This window comes from Cornus florida, unplaced genomic scaffold, assembly GCF_030987335.1.
Source record: "Cornus florida cultivar Cherokee Brave unplaced genomic scaffold, ASM3098733v1 CherokeeBrave_3.0.0_Hap2_Chr07, whole genome shotgun sequence".
Taxonomy (NCBI): domain Eukaryota; kingdom Viridiplantae; phylum Streptophyta; class Magnoliopsida; order Cornales; family Cornaceae; genus Cornus; species Cornus florida.
The window spans coordinates 7,530,411-7,551,661 of NW_026775577.1; the positions used below are offsets into that span (position 1 = coordinate 7,530,411).

The 21,251-nt window shown below is 34.2% G+C and overlaps 2 protein-coding genes across 2 annotated transcripts; both read right to left on the reverse strand.

The window, feature by feature from the left end:
• Window positions 1-8: 8 nt before the first annotated feature.
• LOC132315967 (uncharacterized) lies at window positions 9-6,106 on the reverse strand. The gene is made up of 2 exons (XM_059814433.1): window positions 5,574-6,106; window positions 9-928 (listed from the first exon to the last, which is right to left on the reverse strand). Exons 1-2 carry the CDS (start codon window positions 6,015-6,017, stop codon window positions 380-382), a joined length of 993 nt encoding a protein of 330 aa, XP_059670416.1. The 5' UTR covers window positions 6,018-6,106; the 3' UTR covers window positions 9-379.
• A 3,280-nt stretch (window positions 6,107-9,386) lies between these two features.
• LOC132267431 (uncharacterized) lies at window positions 9,387-11,700 on the reverse strand. Its single transcript, XM_059768591.1, has one exon. It carries the CDS (start codon window positions 11,259-11,261, stop codon window positions 9,564-9,566), a length of 1,698 nt encoding a protein of 565 aa, XP_059624574.1. The 5' UTR covers window positions 11,262-11,700; the 3' UTR covers window positions 9,387-9,563.
• Between the last annotated feature and the right edge of the window lie 9,551 nt (window positions 11,701-21,251).

Here is a 21,251-nt window from a genome sequence, read left to right on the forward strand (position 1 = left end):
TAATAATATATGTCAATCACTGTGAAAGCTATAAGAAAAAAGGATCCATTACATTGACAAATAATGGACCTGCAATGTGTACATGACTTCATACCTTCACATCTTTTAACTTGAACACCTCTCAGAAAGGGAATATATAACTAATTAGAATACACATCTGTTGCCAAGAACATCCAAACATCTCCAGAAGATCTTTCCAGAACATGATGTCACCTGAACGGCCTGATGAAGTGACCATGTCTCTGTGATGTGGATGACAATATTTCTGAAAATGCTACAGCTTTTTTCATTTTCTTAAAAATGGTTCGGAAAAGTTTTACTACTATAATATTTTAAAAGACAGTAGTTAGTCCACTCCCAGCTGCATGATCACTCCATTTCAATGGATAGTAGCCAGTCCACTCCCAGCTGCATGTTTCTTCATCATGGCAGCATGCTTTGACCCTGCCATATGATGACCGAAAACGATTTCGCTATTGCATACCACATTACATATTGTGCATTTCTTGACAGCAGGTGTTCCACATTTCAAAATTTTCCTTCTCTTTGTCTCTCCATCACCTCTATGATCAGCTGTCCTTTTTGTTTTTTGCCCAACGATGGCTTTCCCCTTAACAGGGTGGTTTCCTTGTGCTCCACTCACTCGCTTACTTCGCCTTGCTGGAGCAGTGGGGCCAGGTGCAATTCCTTGGTTTCGCATCTCCAAGTTCTTCTTGTGCTTCTTTCCCGATATATGATGGTCAAGATCATCCTTGCTGGTACACTCAATCTTGCACACCTCACATCGTGCAGACTGTACAGCATTCATGTTCTTTGGGCCCCTCATCAAAGATTCATTTCTGCGAGGATGGACACTTGCATTAGTCCGCAGGGCGGAGTTTGGATAAGGCACCAACTCCTCTGCCCCATTTGGAGAGATTGTTACACCCTGCACAAGGGAATTGGGAGATAGCATCATGAATGAAATACAAGGACGATAATGCATCATTAATGTATACAAAAATTAACAAAAACTAACTTCTATTACTATATTTTTATCTTCAGAGGGAAAATATCAATATCTCCTAAAATAAATGACACAGGATCAGTAGACCAGAATTTTGATAGAACAAAGCATTTAAAATATTTTGCTTTACTAGATTAGTATCAGATCTTAACTGAAAATCAAGTACATCATCTAATCATCTATAATGTTCTTCGTAACACATCGAATGAGTATTTTTAAGATTACTTGGTCTATGTAACAAAATTACACCCATTTTAGCCTGGTAAACCACGAGGAGAAACAAACATGTGACGAACTCCATTTTTTGCACCCTCATTCATCTTGAAATTCATTTGGTGATAATAATAACGTATTTGACAAGAACATATGTGTCAGAATCATTCCCAGTGCATTGCAATTAGGGGTGCAAGCTGGACGGGACTAGCCCGACCCAGCAATTACAAGTGCAAGTTGGACGGGACTAGCCTGACCCAACCCGAGTAAGGGGGGCTTGGGCCAGTTATTTTCTAGGGTTGGACTAGGATTCAATTTTCTCAACCCAAGTCCATTTTGGACTGGGTTTGGGTTGGGAAGATTCTAACCTGAAATCGATATATACTTTACATTAATTATTTTTCTTGTATTACAAAATGAGATTAGATCTTAGCCTTCCATTTTTCATCCAACGGCTAGCAAATATGATATATAATCCTCATCTCATCATCTGAAATCTCTAGAGCTTCCATCATAGAAAACCCTAGCACCTAGCACTGCCCTCTGCCAGAGAAACCCTCCCGCTCGTCTGCCAGAGAAACTTTCACTGATCATTTTCACTCATGAACCCCTTGGTAATTTCTTTTTAGAGGCTCTATTTCAAGCTTTCGCACTTCGGTCGTCATGTGGCTTCTCCTTGAAAAGATTTCCTTTTCTATCCTCTGCTGCTCGTCTTGGTTGAGGTAGAATTTTCACTTTTGAGAACTCAGTAACAGAAATACTTTGCTTTGATGTTTTTGTTTCCTAGCAACTAAACGAGATATTAACTTACTAAAAAGAAACAAAGAGTTGAGGTAAGAACCCGATCAACCCGCCCATTGTTGAGCTTGGGCTAGGCATCCCCAGCCCAAGGTCGGGTTCAACCCGGGCGGCAACCATGCCTGAACTAGGGTCGACCCTTAAACCCGCCGAATTGCACCCCAATCCACCCTTGAATGTGGATCATTATTTAATATGACAGTAAGTAGGATGAGAATAAGAATGGGGCATGCTCAAAAAGTAGTGAGTGGCTTTAGGATTACATTAATCACTGAGTTAGCAGGTGTTGATGTATCAAATTTACTTGTTAAATGTGGAAGTGATAAATGATTATTAATTTTTAATATTATTATAATGCACTAGTTTTTTAGTTAATGAAACTCATAAAGGAAAAACAAAAAGGTAATAAAGAAAGAGATTATTTAATAAATGAGAACTTATATTTGCTATATTACAAATACGACCGTATTAAAATAGTATGAGAGTGAAAGAGCAAATAAACAAAACTAATTACCAATACGATGAATATACTATTTTGGTCCAAAATGCCCTCTCCATATCTCTCTCATGCCCTTCCTCACTTTCTCTCTCTATATCACCACCACCACCACCAACCCCACCAACCACTACCAACCACCACCAAGCCCAACGGCACCACCATCACCACCACCTTTGTACTTAAAGAGAGAAAAAACAACAGCAACAGAGAATATTTATTTGCCACCACATGTCTTCATTAAATCAAGTCTCAATTGTTCTTTGGCAAGTAATTACAGCCGAAAAATTCTCCATATAGAAGGCAAGAAGAAAGATCAATGGTTAATTATATGTCACTGCCTGGCCGCCTTTAAATCACATGCTTTTATATGCTTTTTCTTTATCATTCATTGAAATCTCTTTATGGAAAGAGTGCAAAATAATGGGCAATGGTCCTTATTTTGCCCAAATGAGGCTCCAGGTTTGACCAATTATTGGGGTGAAATTTCATTATTTGCAATACCCTTGTTATATATTTAGGGCAAAGCAAATAAGGTTGAACAGGTAAACCCCAGCGTCAATGATCGTGTACAAGGCGCCAACGAGTGTCGGTAAAACAACGGTGACGAAATGTCGGTACTCTAACGGCGATGAAATGACCGATTATTTGACAACGGCGGCGACAATGTGAAAAAGAGAAAAGGGATTTTAGGGTTTCAAAAAAAAAAAAAAAAGGGTGTAAAATTTTTGGGAGGACCGATGTGGGTTAGAGAGAGAGAGAGATTCGGCTGGGAAGTGAAGAGAACTTATAGAAAGAAAGAACAAAAAATGGGTTTGTCTTGTATGGTGAATGGGCTTGGGAAAGAGAGTGCACTTGTGGGTGAGAGGAAATTTTTTGAGAGAGAAAATCTTGATGATATTTGGTTTAAGAAAGAAAGAGTGGGTTGCGGCTGAGAGACGGTTTGTTAAAGAAAAAGAAACCTAGTGAGGGAAATTGGTGTTCGGCTGATGAAGAAAGAGAAAGAAAGATGGTGTTTGGCTGGTGAGGGAATCTCGCAACATCAATGGCGCTGGCGGTGGATGGGTTTGCTGGTAGGTCTCCCACTTGCCAGTGTATAGATTTATATGAATGTATGTATAGATATATGTATATGCATTAGAGTGGATTACGGGTTTGAGAAAAATAAGGAAATATGAGACTTAGATTTGTGGATTCTTGTCAATACCAAAATTAGTTTAACACATTTTCCTTTTTTCCTCTTCTTTTCCTTGATTTGCGTCGTTGTGAGAGAAGGTTGAGAAAGGCTAGCTTGACTTGTAAATTGCAGGACAACTACACTAATGCTTTCGTAAATTCACCAACCAATGCTTTGATGAACATATTTGATAGCCATGTTTTGCGAACTCTCTTGTTCATCACTCTTTCTCAAAACTTCTTTGCCCCTTTGAGGAAGAGGAAATTAGGATTATAAATTAGGGGTAATTTGGACCCAAATGTATAGGTTTTCTGTCAAATATGAAATTACTCGTGTAAAGTTGTCGTATTTGTAATATATGGTGTTAAAGTGACTTTATACACTCAATCTTTTTTAATACGGTCACTTTGTAATAAAGCAAATATAAGTTGTCATTTATTAAATAATCCCATAAAGAAACTTATTATTAGATAATTCTATTAAGCAATAATTGTAGATCATAAGACTATTTATGATTAAAGGTCAAGTATAGACTCCCAACTCATTTTATCATATGTTACTTCTCAAAAGAATAAAACAAGAGAAGGTTGCTAAATGTGGTTTTATGAAACAAAAATTTACCCCAAAAAAAAAAATTGCATTAAGAAAAAGTGCTCTAGGGATTTATCTAGTAATCGTGGGTGGTACAATCGGGGAATCTAAAGGCTATGAAAAGTTTTCCTAAACAAGCATATTCATTTACATGCACGCATGGACTTGTAAATCAAAATTTTGGGTCAAAATGTGAATTTAAAACATGGAATTAAGCACACTTAAGTATACAATAACAATACACATCCTTGAAGATTGTGGATTTGAACCATTCTTTACAACCCAACCATACCGAACAGAGTATTTACAACTCATTGTACAAATTATGAAAAATAGCATAAAATAGCAAAGAGTTTAATCTAAGTATGGAATAGCATAGATAAGAGAAGAAGAGAGAGACTCTACCAGACCCCATATCTTGCAACCTTTGCAAGTATCCATAATTGGGGATAATTAATAAATAACAAGTAGAATAAGAATCTACAAAAAGGCTACCTAGTGCACATCGTTCCCAACATTGCGGGGTCAGGGGGTTCAGACATTCGCACCCTTACATCCGATAGAGAGGCTGTTTCCGGTTTCGACCCCGTGACCTTCACGTCACAATGGAGCAACCTTACTGTTGCGCCTAGGCCCACCCTCAAGATAGAATCCTAAAACATATGATTTTTTCAACAGCATCAAGGCTATGCTTTGTGGGCACTGGACATTTCCACTTCAAAAAGAGAGCATTTGGTCATGACATAGGTTTCCAATTAACTTGACCGTATACATTGCACATATCCTCACCTATGTTACCTCAACTCGGGTAGTGTATCGGGTGCAAGTGTGTGTTAAAGTCAACAGAGTACACACAAACAGACAAATATAAATTCAACACAATGCAGAATATCTCTTGATTATTAGTACAAAAATTTAATCTTTCCTCAACCATCCCTGAATTTTGTTCATTGTGTTCATACCCTTTTCATACACTAATTTGTATAAAATTAAAATAAAATAAAATACTAAGCAAATCTTCCAAACAGAAATCAACACAAAAACAGTTACAAAAAAACAACGCACAAACAGTTGCATATGCCAGACAAATATAAATTCAAGACAATATAGAATATGTCTTGATAGTAAGCAAAAAAAAAAATCTTTCCTCAACCATCCCTGAATTTTGTTCATATCAACTCATTTCTGTCATTGTGTTCATACCCTTTTCATACACTGATTTGCATTAAAAAAAAAATAAAAAGAGTTAAAACACTAAGCAAATCTTCAAAAAAAAAAAAAAAATCACTCACAGTTGCATATCGCCGAACCAACTCGTTCGTCCCCCAATTGTGCGCAACACCTGACCCACTTGGCTCTTGATAATACGCAGATGGAACCACCATTGAGCCTGCATCAATTGTGGTGTGTCGAGCATAGGCCACATTGGAAGAGTGAACTTCATACCCACCACCATGTCTGTGTAGTAACGGGCTCAAGGAATGGTATGGATCAATCCCAGGTCGCCTAAGCCCTGTTTCGCGTCCGATTCTGTAAAGGGTTTCATGCGATGCGTAAAGGTCAATAGGTAGGCGACGGTTAGGGTTAGGGTTAGAGTTTTGCGGATTGAGAGAGTAGTGGGATGGGTAACGCGTGGTGTAGGGATGATGAGAATAGAGGTCTCTGGGTGGTGGTGGGTTAGGGTTAGGGTTTGGTGGTGGCATGTGTAACATCTCAGTCCACCTGGTGTACTCCATGGAAATTATTCAGGCTTTTAGAGAGAGAAAGAGAGGGTTTTCTCTCACTAAAATCTGTATTGTCTCGTTGAAGGAGAAACGCTCGAATGGTATGCGAACAGACAATGACGCTAACGGTTGCTGAGGCCCACTAAAAATTGGCCCAATATTAATGTTGCATAGGCCCACGGAAAAGAGTTGTATTATACAGCTGCATTTTGATATACAGCTCACCAAAGTCCCAATAGTAATTTGCATAGGCCCAACTTTTGACCCAGATATGCGAGTTTATTTTTATTTTTTATTATTATTATTTTTTTTTGTAAAAACTTTTGATTTGGAAGGAAATGTTTTATGGTAATAAAAAGTAACCGTTTAGATTCTCCTTCCCAATTTAGCTGAGATGACTGGATTTCAATCATGTTGCGTTTCATGCGTTTAAAAGTATAGTAGGGACTAAGATTTGGAATTTGAACAAATTTTCTCAAACTTTCAATCAAATTTTCTCTCGATTAAGATTATTTTAATTTGAATTAATTATATCAAATGATAATAGTTGAATGAGACATCAATTATCGTAGTACTGAATACAAATTTGTATGTTTTAATAGAAATTTTTTTAAGTTCATTGTCAACTTCGTTGTTATTGAATTAGGTGACGGTTTAACAAGTTTCTCAAAAATAAAAGGCAAAAGATTAAAATTTTGATTCACACTTGAACAATTTGAGAATTGAGAAACTCGTCACGATTACCCAAATGACGGAATTGAATCATTTTGAAGCCTCAAATTCTAATCATAACAAATATTCGAAATTTACACTGAAGTAAGAATCTAAATGGCACTTGATTGAAACGATTTCTCATTTAAAAAAAATATAATAAAAAATAAAAAAAATTGAGAATTGAGAAGTCATTATTAGAAAAAAAAAAAAAATGCAAAAGAAGAAAGTTGAGAGCCCATGCCCAGCTGACTAACCAAAGAAAGCAATCAAATCCCATACTTGAATTGCAACCTCAAAGCCTAAAAAAATAGGGGGCCCATCTCACATGAACTTATATGACCAGACATTAGTATCAGTCCACCTATGTACAATGTTTATTTCTTTAGAGCTCCATCAAAACTTACCATGCACACACTGAAATTTCAGTGTGTGTAGAGTTTGGGGGCACGTCCAGCAATTAAATGTGAAATTCAGCAGAGTTAGTTATAAGCTTACTCAAATTTGACCTGGTTACAAGCTCAACTTAGTCTTAACTAGCAATTCTCAATATTGGTTTCAAGCTTCAGTTTCTTTGTCTCAGCAATTAAATGAGAAACGACAAATTCGGATCCGTAGTCCCATTCTTCAACACACAAACACATGTTGCGAAATTTAGCAGAAAAAATAAATTAATAAGAATACACAAATTTAAGTAGTTCGGCCAAAAATCTACGGAGTTCAGAATGAATATTACCACCCCAATATGCTCCTATAGAATTATGGATACATAACAAGTGTGAAAAATACAATAATATCCCCCAAAAAAATTCAAGTCCCACACAAAGTGGGGCTAAGGTGTACAATACTCCATACTTTCTGTCAAAGCAAACACACATATACAAAAGAAAGCCTTATTTGAAAAATAAAATGTGGCTGATTAAAAGACCATTTATCAAAGATTAACACACAAAGCAAAGGTGTCATATACCCCAAAAAAAAAAAAAGTTTCTCTTGGATGTGTTGCAGCCGAAAGAAATTAAAGCTTGTACATCGATCATAATCAAGTAGGGACCCAGATCCCCCCTCCCGTGTGGGGAGGGGATTCTGCACCAAAACAGTGTCATTTTGGTGCACAGGCACGAATAAGAAAGCTTTTAAATCATGCACAACCAAGTAGGGACCCGGATCCCCTTCTGTGCAGGGAGGGGATCCAATGCTTGTTGTGCACAAAAATGGCACCGTTTTGGCGCACAACACGGGCAAAAATGAATCCTCTTCTATCAAGTAGATCTAGGTACAACTTAAGTTTGGCCCCCTAGGAGACAAAGAATTAAACAAAAGCTTCAATTAGAAGTTCATATGCTACTGAACGAACTACAATAAGCCAAACAACTGCGTAGACTGAGCTTTCCATGAGTAAGTTGTTTCTTTACAAGCAATGCTACTTGTGCATACATTTGGTGCATACATTCACACTCATTGCTGTTTTAAAGTATGGAGGGACCATTTTCTTTTGATTGAAGGCAAAGGCATTAGAAAATTGATCTCACAGCACTGTAATTAGGTCCATCTGCTTATTTAACTTCTAGCATAGAAACATAACATATTGACAAAGTGTGTGTGTGTGTGTGTGCGTGTGTGAGAGAGAGAAAGAGAGAGAGCAGTACAGTAATCAAAGTAATTGTATTATACTTTTTGGATCACCAAACAGAAGGACAAGAAGCAGACATCCCACTGCCTGTGTTTTACCTAAAGTTTTCTTAGGAAACTTCTTAAGGAAATCCACTTTTTTTAATTTTCTTTTTCTTTTTTCTCTCCATTTTTTTTAAAAAAAAAATTCTTTCAGTTGCACAAAACCTAACTCAAGGTCAACTGAAAGATGAAACAAGGCAGATTCCAAGCATGCTATTTGACATTAGGGTGATCCAGCATCTAGCTAAGCTTGGAATATATATAATTGTATTTGACTAAGTCAGGTTGTTAAGTGAAAACAAATCAGCTAAAACAATAGCAAAGTTTAGGATGATTATGAATAAATTGTTTAATCACAAACCTTATTCATAATTCGACTAAAACTTTGCACTGACACAGTAGTTATTGAGACTTTTTTTTTCTCCTCTCTTTTGGATAAAGGCAAGGTTCCTAAAGAATAGCACTCAACACTGTATACAGGTCACTCTACATAGTTGCAAGCATAAGAAGAAATACAAATAAACAAATGACAGAGAGACAGAGAGAGAGAGAGGGTAAAACAAACAATATGAATGAGTTTTTATAGCCTACCAATTCAAAGGAAAAGACATGGAAGTGAGATGGTTGTCATGTTTATATGGTAGGTGACTAAACAACCACCTTCAGCTCATATGATATATCTATTTGTGCATTTTTATATTGTTTTGAGGTACATCAACCTTGTTTCCTTCCAACTTAACAAATTAATCACTTTCAACCACTCTAACTGCAAAGTAATCAGATAAATCAATTCTCTCAATTTTCAAAAATCCTAATAAGAACATGATGATATCCACTGTTCTTGAGGTTTGGAATGAGAATTTGAGAACTCGAAGCTAAAATTCAGTTGAGATCAACTAATAATTTCTTGCTTATCTATTAATAGATTTGGTAAAATGCAAGAAGACAAGTTTCAATTGCAATTTTGAAGTTCCAAATAAAGACATGTCGATCAGCTCCAATTTTGCAATAGTGAGACTTTTCCAGACACAAAATCAAAACTAGACATGGAAATGGAAGAGAAAAGGAAAGTTTTACCTCTTATATGGTTTATCCTAAAAACTGTAGCAAAATCCATCAAATTGTCTTTACAACCTTCAAATTTCAGGCAAACAATGGATCGGAATGATGTTGTCAGTTAGAGATCACTAGTGGCTCACGCTTGTGATCAGTGCCAACCCACCATAGATTGAACGAAACATCACCATCGGCCTCTTTAACAGGAAGATTGAGATCAAAACTAGTGTGAACATCAAGAAGTTCTTGCTTTATTATTACAGTCTCTTTGGCTCTGCTTTCAGTTAAACCAATGTAATGAGCCCTTTTGTGACCGCCCAGAGCTTGGCCTGAAGCAAAAACCTTGAAGCAGACCGGGCACTCATGCTCCTTGCTCCTTTTGAATACGTTACGTGTCACGGACACTCTACCAAGCCCATCCTCAATTGAGTTCTCATTGCATTCATCCTTGACAAGCTTGAAATTAGCTTCAGTATCGGATAAAACGTTTGTCTGGATGCCCTTTTCGCAGCTCTCTACCTTCAGTGGAGAGCTGCCGGTGATTGTCCTATGGCTAGTTCTGTGACCTCCAAGTGCTTGGTAAGAATGAAATATCTTGTTGCAGGTCCTACACTTGTACTCGTTTTCCTTTGGAGAGTTCTTTAAGATCCCAGAACTAGACTTGGTGAAGTTTGTTCCATCACAAGAATTCACCTCCAATTCAGTGTCATGAACATCAAACCTTGCTTTCTTGCTTGAACTAGACCTCATCAGTTCTAAGTCAGTTTGACCAAATCCAACATTTTTCACCACATCCTTCTCTAATTTCGCTTCAGTAGATTCAAATCCCTTCTCTATTTCAGAATCACACAACCCATCAACAGAAACTCCCAATTCAACATTTGTGTCATCTTCACTGGCAGGCTCAGAATTAAAATCAGCAAATTGGGACACACTTTTATCAGACAAAGAATTCCCGGAAACCGAAACACAAGAATCTAACTTCTCTATTGCTTTCATCTTACAAGTATCATCACCAATGTTAGCAATTCCCTTATCCGGATTCAATGATTGAGCTTCGGAATTCACAAAGTTAGTATATGAAAACTCTGTATTAACTGAATTAAAGTCGGCCCAATTCTTCACACCTCTAGATAGCATCATCAAACACATAGCAATCTCTTCTACTTCCTTAATCTCACAAACAGATGAAGAAGATGCATTAAAATTAGAGAAAGAGGAATTCACTCTGTACCTTGTTCTTGATCTCTTTCTCCGAATCAAACACTCAGCCTCGTCGCCGGAGTGGCTCTCCAGGGATTGATCGGAGACCCTAGACAACCTAGATCTCTTGGAATGACTCCTCATGTGACCAAACAGAGCTCTCATTGAATCAAACCCTTTCCCACATTCTTTACAATGATTCTCTTCTCTCTCTCTTTCTTTCATTGAGTGACTCCTCTTGTGAACAGACAAAGCTCTCTTCGAATCAAACCCTTTGCCACATTCTTCACAAACACAATGTTTTGAATCGGAAACTCTCACTTTAGCTTTAAAACCATCTTCGAAACCCATATTGCTGTTTTTGAGCTTTTCTAGCTTGAAATCACTAGTGTTTGAATCTGAAACTTTCCAAACCTTCTTGGGGTTTTCTCTTAGGCCATAACCAGTGTGACCAAAACCTTCACTGCCCATACTGATTTCTCTGCGAGCTTCACGTTTTTTAGTTGAAATCATAGCCATATGACCCCTCATGTGACCACCCAAGGACTTTCCACTGAAGAACGTCTTGTTACAAACCTTGCACACAAACTTCGATCCTTGATCTTCTTCCATCAAATCAATTGTCAACCAAACAACAACAGAGCAAGAACAAGAAAACCCAGATAAGAAAATATCTCAATTTTCCCGGAAAATGCTTCACATTAGAAAGAAAGTACAAGAAAGTGGGGGGAAAAACAGGGGAATTTGACGTACCCAGATCAGAAAACTCGAGGCTCGGAAGCTGAAATCTGATTATTCAAGTGATTAGCACGGTTTTGAAGTGATCAAGAGAAGAACCCTATGTAGGGTATGAAAGCATTCGTGAGCAAGAACAAGATCTGGTGCCTAATTAAAAACCCTACTGAGTCTCAGAGTGGTATTCTGTCGGGTACTTGATGTAACAGAGCAAAGTATATCGAACTGAAAGAGATTGGTTGTGAAGAGTACTATTTGGCAGTGATGGCCACGAATAGGCACTAAGAAAAATAACTTCTACTCTCTCTCTCTCTCTCTCTCTAAAGAGATGGGCTCTCACTTTCTCTTTCTCTCACACACACACACTCTCACACTCTTGTGATGGTTTTATGGCTGGCTTTAGGTTGGATCACTTGTGTATATAGCAGGAGAAGGCCTTGCATGGAAGCAAAGATATGACACGTGGATTATTCATACTCGTTGATGTACATAAATTCATATACTCGCTTTTAGGTCTTCCTATCACTTTACTATTTGTCTAACATTTTGTGCATATGTATACCACAATACGATTTTAAAGTTCAAAGGGTTTAAACGAAATGGAGAGGTTAAGCGGCTACCGCCAACCTAGAAAATTATGTGATGGGGGATAGATAATTCAATTTATATAGTGGGGCTTTTTTCTTTTTCTTTTTCTTTTTCTGTAATTTTACCAAGGTCAATTTCAAAATTTTATGAGTATATTCCACTAGAAGTGATGTGAGTTTTTGGTTCTTTATTTTGTGCATAACGTATATCACTGTATAGTTTTAAAATTGAAGAGTTTGAACAAATAGAGAATAGAGGATCCCCATTCGGTAGATACATTCAACTAAATGTGATGTGAGTTTTTGACTGTTTATTTCGTTTAAACTCTACCAAATCAACGACTTAAACTATTAAATTATAAGAAATTTAGTAAAAAATTTGACCTAAATTTGTTTCAATTCTAAATTTAAAATTGATTCGATGCTCCCAAACGCAATATCAGTGTAAAGATGATTATTGGTGAGTATTTATAGAGAAAATGATACTTAATGTGTATTTTAATTTTTTATTTCACTTTAGTTGTGAACTTATTCCATTGATTAAATAAATTTGAGAATAGTATGATAGTATGACAATGATATATCTTCTGAATTCAGAAGATGCCGAATGAAGAAAATGCGAGACGAGTATGGACTCCCACTAACTATGAAGTTAGTGATGGGATCCATACTCTACTCACATTCTTCCATTCCGAATTATGACGAATTTGAAGAATGTATCTTTATTCTAAGAATATTGATTTAAGATTCGAATTCGGTAGTTATTGCCATGTAATGTGACCTACTACCACTCTCATATAAATTGAATTTGATACCTGTTAAATTCGGTCCAAATCCCTACTCTTATTGTAATAGCAGTAGAAATGTAGTTCATCTTTACCATATAAATTAATTACTGCGGAATTCTTTTTAAGAATTCTTTAGAATACAACTATATCAATATCTAACCTTCTTACTAATGGATATCTAGGCTAGCCTAGTATGATCTCTCGTCCACTTAATTTAAGGAACTTCTAAACCAAGAGCAATGATAAATCAAAATATTAGAAGATGACATAAACAATAGAAATAAAAAATTTCAATAGAAACATTTATTTGAATTTTATATTATGTCATCTCATTAATATTTATTGATCACTTTTTATTTCAATTTGATTATTTGTTGCTGTCTTATGCTTTGTTAGGTAAAAATGAAGAAAGAAAGAGGTGTAGAGAGAAAATAAGAAGAAAAGAAATAACTTACTTTATTTGGTAGAGATGATATAAGGAAAGAAATGAGAATAGGCTTTACAAATTTTCATCCGCCCAAAAATAGGCAAAAGAAAGGAAGGAATAGTGGACTAATGGAAGAGTGGACTATTATAGATGTTTTATATTAAATATTAGGAAAATTATTTTTATACCGAATAATTGCAGTGAATTGTTAGACCTACTCTATTAATGCTCAATTGCTCTCCAGTGAGCAGAAAAAAACATGCTCACTTTCAATTATAGTAGTAGGATCTACTAATATAATCATTGCATTGTTTTAGGGAAGAGATATTATTTGAATTGGTAATTAATTACAATTGAAGTAAAATTACTATAATAGACAGTTTCATAAAAAGAAAAAAAAATAAAAAAATCAGTTTTGTTTGACATATCCTTTTAAGATTTGGTTAATTAACCGTGAATATATCTCTTCCATCAAATCATATATGATTTTTTTTTTTTTTTTTTAAAGATAAAAATTAAGGAAGAGTATATAACAAGAATTTTTTTTTTTTTTTTTGGGCAGAATATGAAAACTTATTTAATTGATAGGGAAAAATAAGATTAGAAAAAAAATAATAAATAAATAAATAAAAATTTTCTTGTTATATTCTTCCTGAATTAACTTCTTATCTTTCAAAAAAAAAAAAATTTTCATATATGATTTCAATGAAAATAATATTCTTCCATTCATTGTTAATCAACCAAATCTTAAAAAGTTGTACGGAGTATCAAATAAAATTGATTTATTTCCTCTTATGAAACTGACTACTATTGTCATTTTACCTCAATTGTAATTAATTACTAATTCAAATAATATCAGTCTCCTAAAATAGTGTAAGGATTATATTAACTGTAGGATTAGATCCTAAGGCTATAATTAAAAGTGAGCATGCTTTTTCATGCTCACCGGGGAGCGATTGAACACTACTGCTCTTTGGTCAATTAAATGGAGCCATTTACTTAGTTGTATTTAGGATACCATTAATTGGTTAATATGCAAGTATTCGGTGTAAATATCACTACTCTAAATATTATCCTAAATTGAGAAGACAAGTAGATTATTATACCAGTTTTAAATTACAGTATAATATTATAAATATTATAGGATATAATGGTAAAAACAATTAAAATTTTTTTTTTCATTCTCTCTTAACAAATATAATAAATTATAAACTTATTTTTTTCTCTTCTATCCAACCAAACAAAACAAATAAAATACATAATCTCTTTCTAAAGATGTCTCATTCATCTCTTTTTCTCTCTCTTCTATCCAATTTTTATCATTCCAACCGAACAGAGCATTAGAACCATTTTTTTGTTACTTCTTGTTGACTATGGATCATAATTTTAGTCTTTGTCAAACAATTAACTCTTCCATATCTTATGCGTATTTTTAGTCAGCAGTTCATCATTTTATAAAATTAAAGTTCCTAATTTTAAATTTAATTTATGTATTTGGTTTTCTTGTTCAGAAATCAACAAAAATATCACAGCTGTGATATTATTAGGAACAGCTTCACAGTTGTTCCTAATATTGTTACTGTCACAATATCACAACTGTAGATAAATTTAATTAAGAATATCACAGCTGTTCCTAATGTTGCTACTGTGATATTCTTAACAAGAATTTAGGAACGGCTGTTTTAAAAATTACACCTCAACTTGTTTTTATAAGTTAGTAACAAATTATTTTTATCGTTTCTTTAATGGTCAAGATTGATCAACCTCAAAAGTTGCTTACACTACCTTTGAAAAAAAAAAAATGGGTTGCTTACACCATTTTTTTTTCAATCTAAAAATGTGTTTAAAGAATCGCGAAAAAATATATTTTTTCAAAGTGAGTGTAAATTAATAAAACTAAAACTTTCGTTGGTGTAAGTCAGTGTAATTTTTGAAGGTATAAGAAGAAATCTATAATTATGATTAGATAGAGAGATGTCAATGTAATTTATGTATTTATTTTTTTTAAGAATGAATGTTAAACTGCTAATTTATATAACAGGCAAAAAGAAGAATTTTAAGGAGGAAAAAAAAAAAAAAAAAAAAAACTGAGATAAATTTGAAAGTTAAAAAAAAATTAGAGTACGATTTAATAAAGAAAATTTGACTTTTTTTTAAAGGATATTTAAGGAAATTAAAGAATGAAAGAAAGAAATAGTTAAGATAATTTTAGAAATTAAAATTTTAGGAAGCCCTATATATAATTTTTCATACATACTTAAAAGAAAATACAAAATAACTATATATATATATATATATATATATATATATTCTATTGGGCGGGCACGTACTCACTATGTCTTAATTGGCTCCGCCCCTAACTATATCATAATTTGCAATACTGATCAGAATTGTAATATTAACCACGATCTTATGTACGAACTCGATCTAAATTAGTGTAAATTGAACGAAACAACTACTATGGGACCTTTGAAAAAGGTTAGCCAATAGCGCAAACCATGACATACACACACCATGCAGCAGTGGGAGTGTTTAATATTGTTATACAGTATCTTTCAAAAAAAGTTAAAAGAAGAGATGGAGCACGTGGTCTTAAATGAGAAGTCTAATCAAGTAGATCCTACGGCCGCGATTCGCTCAACAGATAACTGCATAAAAATGAGCATCACACTCAAACCACCTGCCCCCTTAACTGTTCTTTATTTTTGTCTTGTACACACAGTCACACACACACTCTCAAGGTAGTGCCCCCAAGTGAAAGGTTGACCCACTCAGCCCCCACCACTTGTTCTTTTTAGTTTCCTCAAATTGGAAAAGAGTGATAATCTGGTGCACTTTAGCGAATGGCCACAGTGACAGGTGTCATCATTTGGATGGTTGGATAGAAAAGTATGAAACTAGATCATGATTAGTTGAATTGGACTTGTAACCAACCTTCTCATTGGGAGTGACATGAGATAATACCGAGATTGATTTAAACTTTTGAATGAAAATGAAAGTGACTTGAGGGAGAGATTTACCTATGGTTTTCTTATGCTTTTTTCACTTTTTCAATGGAGTAATACACATGATCTATGGTGGAGTCTCGTGTGAAGAAAAAGTTAGAGCATGATCACAAGTCTATCATGGTATTACGTGATCAACAATCATCCAAGCAATGTGAAATTGTTGGTAATGGCCTTGTGACAACTATCCAATCAACAAGGAGGTTCCAAGTATCCCAAAGTTGCGTTCGACTGCATTAAATTGAAGTTTTATAATTAAAATTAGTATAATTAAAGAAAAATAACTCACAGAATTAAACTAAATTTTTTTTTTTCCAATTTTAACTTCAAAACTCTAATTCGATGTTGTCGAACACAGCCTGAGAGAATTCACTTTTCCAACTCTATCAAGATCAAAATTAAAATGACTCGTAATTTTTTTTCACAACAAGAGGAATTATGTTATCTGTGTCATTAATTAATTATATTTTATAACAGATGTATCTAGCGTTTAATTAGTGAGTGACACCATGATATCAGTATTGTGACACATTAAGGGCGGTTTGGCATGCGATGTGTTTTAGGTATTATATTTTTGGTTAATACCAGAACAACCGTTTTGTTGTAGGAGTATTTTGCGCACAAATTGGAACCAGGTAACGAAAATTTGTTTTGAAAATTTTAAAATTTTGCTCTGCTATAATATCAAAACACACAATATCACCAATTTGGTAATATGAGTTTAAACCAAAAAATCTGATATATTATGAACTATTTTAAACCAATATCAGGCAATCCAAACATGATATATGTCCAAACTTAAATATCAATATTAAAAAAATAATATTATAACGAATGCCAAACAAGCACTAGAATTTTTCTCACGCGGTGTGAGTGACATAGCCATCGCTTGCTATTAATTAAGGGTGTCTTATAATCCAATTTTCTAAGGCCTAATCTTGGATAGACTCTCTTTTTCAATGGTCCCAAAGTGTTGTCACCAAATTTGGCACCATTCATATTAGCCCATGAGTGAAAAATAAATAAATAAATAAATATATATATATTGGTCCATGCATTGTTCATTCACATAATTCTTAAATTCAGTGGTGGAGAAAGTACTTGGGAGGATGAATGCTTATGCAATCACCCCCTCCTTCCTCCAAAGTGGCTAAAAATTGGGGATTTTGGCACTTGAGCATGTTGATGAACAGAAGAATTAGGGATAATCTTTTACAACGATTTTGGCATTTCAAAAATCAGATGTTAGTTTTGCTATTAGGACTATGCCAAAAAAAAATTCATGAAGTTCTACATGTTTTTTTTTTTTTTTTTGGAAGGGCTATTTGGGCAACACCCGTAATTTATGGTTAAATTTATAATGTTCTCTTGATAATATGATGATGACAAATAATTTTGAGATTTTGAGAAGTCAAATCAAACTAATCTCTTCTTTCAACTCATAGTATTCTTATGAGTGCACAATATATGGTAGGAATTAGGAATGAGAAGCTCATTTTTTCACTTTAATTTGAAATAGGTTTGGATGTTAATTTTCTAATGTTCCAGTTACTAGGTGTGTCTCCGTCTTTGATCTTTTATGGTAAGTTTCTCATATAAACAAGATCAATGGTAGGTAAAATTATCAAATTGATGTCTTCAATAATTTTCTGAACTGCTTTTGTTTCCTTTACCGGCATAAAATACAAAAAATAAAAAATAAAAAATCGGTAGGTAAAATTAGTTTTATTCACCAAAAATTAGGAAATTCCTTGGAGGTCATTTGATAACCCTAGTTGTGCAAAAATAATTCTACAATGGAAGCCCAAACAAAGAAAACCATTTCCAACAACCCGACAAGCCCCGTTGGTATGATGTCTCCTCCTTAAAGGAAAGATATGCAGGGATCAAGATATGTTGTAGCCCTGTGGTGGTGTTGGCCACTAAATCAACAAGGTCGATTATAGTCTCTTTTAGAATAAATAATTAAACAAACACCACGTCATTGTTGCAATGAATAATTTTTCGAAATTGCATGTAAAGAAATTAAAGAGACTGAATGTTTGAAAAAGGAAAGGCTTAACAAGAAATTTAAATACCATGTAGAAACCTAAAATGCAATGAAGGAAACTTTATATTGAAATAAAATGCTGGATTATGAGGGGTGCTGAACCTTTACATCAATCCGAATATAACTAAGTACCTAAAATTACAATTGATCCCCAAAATTCTCAGGATAAATTCTTGTCCATCCAAAATAAGGCCTTGTGGTATAGTGTATCTTCTTTATTTTTTGAAGTGAATGATAAGGGTTCGAGTCTCCAAATGGACAAATGTAGGTGTGTGAGTGGTGTGCTAAGTCACACAATCTTTTCAACTGGTGCAGCTCTCACGTTCAGTGTGCGCTCCCGCTCTCATTTTTATTCTGTTTGATTTAGATTTTACCACTTTCGAGCTCCCGCTATCGAATTCGTTTTCGCTCTTGCTCTTGCTCCTGCTTTGTGTGACTTAGGATGTGCATTTTTTGCCAATGCGAAAAAATAAAAATAAAAAAAATCCTGGCATATTCATAAATCAAGTGTAATTGCCTTATTGATCCCATTTTTACAATAAATCTCCTCCACAATCGAACATTCTTTAGCAATAATCTTCTACATCTGCATCTCTATTGAATCCATGGTTTGTAGTATCGGTCACAGTCGCGATGTAATAGATTCGGACAAAATTTGTAAAAACTAGCCGATACGAATAGTGTATCGAACGATACGACGAATCATGATGGAACCTAAATAATATGTCTTGCTCCATCCACGTTAGTACCACTTCATCGCCACGTAACCGGCCAAAGTGGGTGTCACCAGGGGTGTGTTTTAACTTTCGGCAAAAAAAAAAAAAATTAATAAAAAATAATAATAAAAGCATTTTCAAAACTGAGCATTCTCTTGAGACGTCCCTCATAAAATGCATTATTCCCAGTAGAAGACAATAGTCTAGCCTCTCTCTTTCTCTTTCCTTTTCATCCCACCTGAATATATATATATATATATATCCAATTGTGTCGAGTCAACTGAGGTACATAGATACACTACATTGATAGGGAAGTCCAAAAAAATGTATTGCAGAGGAAGGGAAGTGGGTAAGGTGGAAAATAATGGCGTGTCAAGATTGGAGCTATTCAATGAGAGCATCATTCTATTTCATAAATAATTCTATTTTCAAACTTACTTACTATTATAATTTATATATCCATTTTCTATCATAATAGGGAAAAGGTCAATGGTGAAAAAACCTGAGATATTCTATCAAATATATAATTGAAAAAAAAAAAAAACTATTTAATTTGAGTATAACAAGACTGGTGTGAGTTTGTCCCGTCTCTCATGCTTATCACAAACTAGTAGTCTAGTTAGTGTTTGTTTTCTTAGAAAATGTCATCTTGAAAAGATAATATAATCAAGAATGTACATGGTTTTGGAGTTGTTGTCTCCATGAATAGTATGTCATTGCCAATGTCTTCTTAGTCCAACGGTTTGGTTCCTTTCCATTGTTCTTGAGAGTCCAGTTTCGAGCCTTCGCGTGCACCTCTAACTTCCAATTAATATATATATATCATTAATCATCATTTATTTGAGAGGTTTATATTGAAATAAAGTGCTGTTTTTTTTTTTTACTTGGTAAATTGGTGTGACAGAATTCAGCTATTTTTTGCGAAAAAATGTCAACATATATATATATATATATATATATATATATATATATATATATATATATATCATTAATCATCATTTATTTGAGAGGTTTATATTGAAATAAAGTGCTGTTTTTTTTTTTTTTACTTGGTAAATTGGTGTGACAGAATTCGGCTATTTTTTGCGAAAAAATGTCAACATTAATAACCTTGTTAACCTACCTTAATTTGACAATTGACAAGTTATGTAGGGTGGTCACTATCATCTTATCTTATATCCTTTACGTAATTGAGAAGAGGATTAAAATGATCAACTTTTATATTCATTACCATCCATGACCAAACTCAACAAATCTGTGTGTGCGCTATCAATTGCTTAATCTTTTTCAGGAAAATCAACTCATCTATTTGTAGCACAGATACTAGTTTAGCTAAGTGTCATGTTCATATATTTGACCTTAATATTTTTAATTTTTTTTTTTAATTTTTTATGAAACAAGTATATTCACATCCTTCGCCAACAACCATATACTTGTTCAACAAAATATAAATCCCAAATAAACTACAAAAAATTATATTTTTCATATTAGATAATATTAGGGTTAGAGATTTTTCATGTACTGCAGCCTCCTCACCTACCCATAGTTACTTTTTATACATTTATTTGAGCAACACTCCCACACACTTACCCCCCATATCCTCACCTATATATGCCCTCTTGTATTTCAAGAATGTACATGGTTTTGGAGTTGTTGCCTCTATGAATAATAAGTGACAATGCCTTCGTAGTTCAACGATTTGGTTACTTTTCGTTGTTCTTGGGAGTCCGGCTTCGAGTCTTTGCACGCACCTTCAACTTTGGATCCAACATTTTTGTCCTAAATATATATATATATATATATATATATATATATGTCATTAATCATCATTTATTTGAGAGGCTTATATTGAAGTAAAGTGCTGGGATGATAGTGTTTTTAAAACTTATTGTATATATACATACAAATTGACACATATGTGATGCAATGTAGGAGTTTTTTTTAACTTGGTAAGTTGGTGTGACATAATTCAATTATTTTTTGCGAAAAAAATGTCAACATTAATAACCTTTTTAACCTACCTTAATTTGACAATTGACAACTTGTATAGGGTGGTCACTGTCATCTTATCTTACATCCTTTACGTAATTGAGAAGAGGATTAAAATGATCAACTTTTCTATAGCTAATTGGTCATATTTTCTATTCATTACCATCCATGACCAAACTCAACAAATCTGTGTGTGCGCGCGCGCACACACTATCAATTGCTTAATCTTTTTTAGGAAAATCCACTCATCTTTTTGTAGCACATATACTAGTTTAGCTAAATATCATGTTCATATATATTTGACC